Source organism: Teleopsis dalmanni, chromosome 2 (assembly GCF_002237135.1).
Source record: "Teleopsis dalmanni isolate 2A chromosome 2, ASM223713v2, whole genome shotgun sequence".
In the NCBI taxonomy this organism is placed as follows: Eukaryota; Metazoa; Arthropoda; class Insecta; order Diptera; family Diopsidae; genus Teleopsis; species Teleopsis dalmanni.
The window spans coordinates 42,949,153-42,955,155 of NC_051847.1; the positions used below are offsets into that span (position 1 = coordinate 42,949,153).

At 28.7% G+C, this 6,003-nt stretch overlaps 1 protein-coding gene across 1 annotated transcript; it reads left to right on the forward strand.

Annotated features, from left to right (window-relative positions):
• The first annotated feature begins 3,295 nt into the window (after positions 1-3,295).
• LOC119683476 lies at positions 3,296-4,145 on the forward strand. Its single transcript, XM_038097160.1, has one exon. The coding sequence runs from the start codon at positions 3,326-3,328 to the stop codon at positions 4,022-4,024; it is 699 nt and encodes a 232-aa protein (XP_037953088.1). The 5' UTR covers positions 3,296-3,325; the 3' UTR covers positions 4,025-4,145.
• Positions 4,146-6,003: the final 1,858 nt, after the last annotated feature.

Consider the following 6,003-nt stretch of genomic DNA (forward strand, 5'->3'; position numbering starts at 1 on the left):
GAAGCGGTGTTTGAAGGTTGAAGCCGTCAATGTATATCGTAGAGGCAAAACTTTCCACTGACACTTTAATCCATTTTGTTCAATAAATAAAATCATAAACAAAAAAAAATTGTTAAACATTATGAAAAATCCTTCATAGAAACGAATGCAGGTTCACCAACTTACTTTAGTTTCATAGATTCAATGAGATACTACCATTTAATATATAAACAAATTCATATGAGTATATATTTTGCTTAAATTTTAAAGAGGTTTTTTCAAACAGTAGTGAACTATAACAACAATAATTGATTTTTATATTAGTTTAATTAATTGAGTTTTTAGTTGACAGCTGTTATACCGCTGTTTCGAGTATTGCCAAATACCCATCATCAGTGGTCATGGAAATAATTCTTGTATTTAATTATTTGTGAATAATTTTTTTTTTGTTTTTTTTTTTTGGAGACTGCAAGTACCAGGAATCGAAATTTTAATCAAGACAGATGAATAATTATGCCAGTATTACTTTTAAGGTTATATAGTTGTTTAGTAAATTACCTCAAGCATTTGTAAGATTTTTTAATTACGAAAAGAGAAAAATATTTTATTAAATCACTGAAATAAATATTTGTATAGAAATATTAGAATTTTTAATCTGCGAAAAATAAAGCCTTCACACACCTGTTAGATACTTATATATATAAAAAAAATATTCAACATTTTTTAAAAATCAAAACGAAATTTTTGGATAAATTTTTAACCAAAACAATATAAACATTTTGCTGACAGTTTACTCCATTTTACTCAACTTAAATTGACATATATCTATATGTATAAATTCTGGATAAATGAAATTGTTTGCAATAAAAATTAGTAAATATTGTGAAAAAATTCTACATACAAAAAACTTTGCTTTTGTAAAACACAAATTAAGACTGTAAAATCAATGATTTAAAGAAAATAAAAAATTTTATATAAAAAAAAAGTTTTCAATAATGGAAAAAATTTTTAAATACATAAATACTTGGTAAAATTTGAGGACCGCGGAAATTTATATTCACACAAGCGTGTATATTTTTCCACCAAAAACATAAAAAAAAAACAATTTTTTTTTAATAAATAAAAATTGAATTTTTATAAAAATAAAGTAATATAATCTTACACATGATAAATGTAAAACGATTAAAATTTGATTTTATACAATAAATTGGAATCGCGCTTAACACGGTCACTCGTACTGGTCAACCTGACGTCAGCATAGCAAAAGTCCTTATAAAAAATTCATAGCAAAAATAAAGCTAACGTAAAAAAATGATTCTCAAATAATATATAATTTTATATATGTTTGTATTTTTATATATTTTTATATCTATATAGATATGAAGACAAATACGATAGTCGCAAGCAAGTAAAAAAAATTATTGTACGTACTTAAATGTCGCTCATACGCAGCGGTGTACCTACTTTCGTCTGACTTTTATGTGCATCTACAAATTTTATGTACGATGAATTTACTGCTGAAGATACATGTTAAAGTAATAAATTAAAGTATACTGCAGTAATACATACGGGAGGAAGGACACTTTGTGTTGATATTCAGTGTTCTTAAAAATACAACTGCAGAAAAATTGTATTATAACAATTTAATTTGTTTTTTATTATTGGCAATAATACTTCACTGCATGCTATACATCATGTGGCGACAATATAAAAGGAATGCTCGTAATAAAACGTTTTTATTTGTAAATAATTCGATCAGCTATCATATAAAATACCATTATGGAATCGCAATAATAATTATTAATGGCAGCTTAAATGACAACGTTAAGAATTTTAAATAAAAGCCACTGAAGTTCATTGATAAATAAAGTAAATGTTAAGTTAAAATTGTAAGCTAAAGTATCAATAAATATATAACCAATTGCTATATATATCTGTATTGTAGTTTCTGTGAAAATAGGTTAATTGCTATATATATTTATATTATAGTTTCTGTCGAAATAAGTTAAATGCAGTGAAGCCATATAAATATATAATGAATATATAATGAATAAAAGGATTCTTTATAATTTTTCATACAATGATAATATTATGAAATTTAACAATAAAAAATAAAAAAAATTAAATAAATTATTTAAATTATTCTACAGCTGGTTTATGATTTCGTTCTAATATAAACACAGCAAGTGCATTTGTTAATAAAAAAACTTTCACAGACAATTAACAAAACTCCAGAAAAATATGTGCTGACTATAAGCTCCAAATTTGGCAGGGCACGAGTTCAATTCCTGCTACTTGCAGTCTTAAAAAAGTTATTAGGAATAAGTAAATACAATTATTTCCGAAACCACTGTTGATGAGCAAACTCGAAACTGCTGCATGGACAGCCAGAAATACAATTAATTAAAAATAATATAAAATAAATTTTTGTTGTTGTAGTCCACTATTATTCGAAAAACCCCTTTATTATTCAAAATAATATATTTATTACTTTTTTATATATATTATATTTTTTGATTTTTATAATAGAAATCAGTGCCTTTCACTAATTTTCACTTAAATGCCTTTCACTTAATTATGAAAATGATAATTCTTAACAATTTACCTAAGGGAAAGCAACAAATTTTTCTACTCAAAATATTAATTTTTTAAAAATATTAATATGAAATAATATTTTAAAACAAATTTTCTGTTTCATAATAATCATCACTTGAACCTCAAAAATAGAAAGTTACTATATACTCAAATAATTAGGCCAGCACTACTGTACGGATGTGTTACATACACCAAAGCCTCAAATACTGCCATTAAGCAATCACAGATAGCACAAAATCTGGCTATAAGAAGTCTATTTAAGATTCCATGGTATATTAGAATAACAAACATACACAGAGATCTGAAGATCGAGACAGTTAAAAAATATATCAGGGACAGAGCACGAAAATTATTCACAAAAGTTGATACGCTGCCCAAACCTGCCCTAACAAACCTCAAGTTCACTTCAAGACCCACAGCAAGCTATGCTGACTTACGGTGCGTCATCAATTAAAAGTTAAATAAACGATATGAATTCCTGCTTAGTTAAAGCCTAGTGTGGGGTAGGTAACATATAAGCCCTCCCAGCCACAAAAGAGTTAAAGTGCGCAATAGCTCTAATTTAAACCACAACAACAACAACGTTACAAAAAAAACAGCTGATCGCAATTTAAAAAAATTTCTATGAAATAAAATCTATTTACCTTTGAGGTAAAATTTTTTTATTTCCTTAAATGAAAAAAAAAAAATTTAATTTTATTAAAATTTTTTTAGATTTAGTTTCAAAATTTTTCTCAAACTGAACTACAATATGGCAAACAAATTATTAAATAAAGCTGTAAAATCTGACGGAGAAGGACGGAAATTCGAAGCTTTATCAATCTATGAGCACCTAGTGTTTAAACTGATGCAAAAGCAGACTGCGCAAGGCTATAAATCCAGAGAATTAATGCAATTAACAAAAAATTATGTCGAACGCATTGAAGTTGTAAAAGCTTTTATAGATAAAAAATTTGCTCCTGCAAAACGAATTAGAACCAAACTCTTCATGGACGATTCGGTTGGTGCTGGTTACAATGACATGTTTCAACCCTATTTGCGATCGAAAATCACTGAAGTGGAAATTGATGAGCCTGATATGAATGAGAGCAAGCATTACAAAAACTTAACAGATTTCATTATTATGCTTACAGATTCATGTCCACATTTAAAATATATACGGTTTGTTACTACTTATGATTCTAAGCCAGAGGCAACACAGAAACGAGCACTGATTAAAGTGAAGAATAGCATGCTTAAACGAGGCATTGGGATGGGAATAAAGTGCACAGAAGAAAATGTGGAGGCTAAAGTTATTTTGGATAATGGATATATCATTAAGACTGGTTTTGGAATTCATTATCATAAGCTGGCGTTTGACGAAAATGGTAAAGTGACTCAGCCAGATGACCGAAATGAACAAAAATGTAATTCTACTGCGTTTGAAGTTTGGAGGGCAGCTGGTTTCTAATACTTCATCTTCTAATATTTCTTGTCATATGAAAATTAAGTGAAAGTATTTAGAAGTTTCTTGCTTTCACTGTTAGTAAAAATCCTCATCCATGTATGAAATTTTTATTTCATTAAATTAAAAATGGACTATTACTTGTGTTTTTGCTAATTCAAGTTTGTTTTGAATTTGTTTTTTTAATCAGTAAGTAACTGTCAAATATTAGAAACTGTCAAAATCTTATCAAAAACCAAGCTTGTGAAATCCTGTCAAAAAACTTCTAGTAAGTGTATATGTTGTGTTTGTTTGAAGGATTTTAGTTTATTTATTTAATTTGGTTTTATAAACAGCAATTAACAATATGTTATTGAATTAAAAAAGTAATTACAAATACATTACGCGCTCTATAATCAGGAATAGTGAGTTATATATAATAGGTATATTTCTTATACCATGGTCCTAACTCAACACTAGTTCTTTATTGATACTTGTGGTGTACGAAATAATATATTTTTGAAAATTACTTAACAGTTACTGAATTATAGATGGTCTCTCAGAGCAGCTACTTTCTCATAGCTGGTCTGTAAGAACAGCTACTCTCTTACAGCGGGTCTGTGAGAACAGCTATTGTCTTATAGCTGGTATGTGGGAAAAGCTACTGTCTTATAGCTGGTGTTTGAGAACAGCTACTATCTTATAGTTGGTCTCTCAGAATAGTTTCTGTCATATAGCTGGCCTGTGAGAACAGCTATTGTCATATAGCTGGCTTGTGAGAACAGCCACTGTCATATAGCTGGCCTGTGAGAACAGCTACTGTCTTGTAGGTGGTCTGTGAGAACAGCTACTGTCTTATAGCTGGTCTGTGAGAACAGCTACTGTCATATACCTGGCCTTTGAGAACAGTTACTGTCATATAGCTGGCCTGTAAGAACACCTACTGTCTTGTAGCTGATCTGTGAGAACAGCTACTGTCTTATAATTGGTCTGTAAGAACAGCTACTGTCTTATAGCTGGTCTGTGAGGACACCTACTGTCTGGTTTGTGAGAAAAGCTACTGTTTTACAGGTGGTCGTTGAGAATACCTACTGTCTGGCAGATCAGCTACTATCTTATAGTTGGTCTCTCAGAACAGCTACTGTCTTATAGCTGTGGTCTGTCAAATATTTATAAAAAATATTTTCCTGGATATTTCCTCTAAGCTCTGTTGTCCTAAGTCAAGATACTCTCCTAAATAAAACTCTAGCAAAATTTTTATGTTTTTCGTGTTTTTAAATATTTTTACATATTTGTTGTATTTTTGTGTTTGTTGTATTTTTTGCATTTGTTGTATTTGTTATATTTGCTTTGAAAAACACTCAAAAAATTCGCATAAACATTAAAACAAAGCAAATTTACTAAACCAAGAACTCAAGTGGAAATGGAAGCACGTAGAGTAGAAACATAAGAGTGGAAACTTAGAAAGCAACATTTTGTGTCACACAAGTGGTTACATCAACTTAACTGTTATTTGCGTATTTGTATGTGAGTGTGTGTGACTCTGTATGTGAAGTTAGCAGCTAAGTTGGCCCACATTAACATGGTCACATCCACGCACATACAAATACAATGCAATTCTACTTCAAAGTGCATGCATACGAGCTTGTTGTTGTTTAGTGTTTGTTGTTGTTAAGCAACTTTATTTCTGCAATTTGAAGTTTGTTATTTCAAAGATGTGCTCTAGACTGAGAAGAGTTCTTAAGTGACTTGACTTAAGTTACTAAAACAAATGTGGAGAAATATATAAATAGAAAATGTGTTTAAAAAAACCTGTGATAGAAGTAGAAATAATTTTTTTGAGGCAACTTAAATGTTTATATTTATATATGCTTTTATTTACTAAAATTTTTTAAATTACACTATAATAAAATAATTTAAAATAAATACTAAATAAATATAATGTATTCTCTATTTAATTTTTTAATAATTTATAATTTATATTAATTATACCTCTTCATCAAAAT

What these genes read in the sequence shown, in the direction of transcription:
- LOC119683476 (XM_038097160.1), top strand. Translation starts at nt 3,326, where the DNA reads ATGGCAAACAAATTATTAAATAAAGCTGTAAAATCTGACGGAGAAGGA.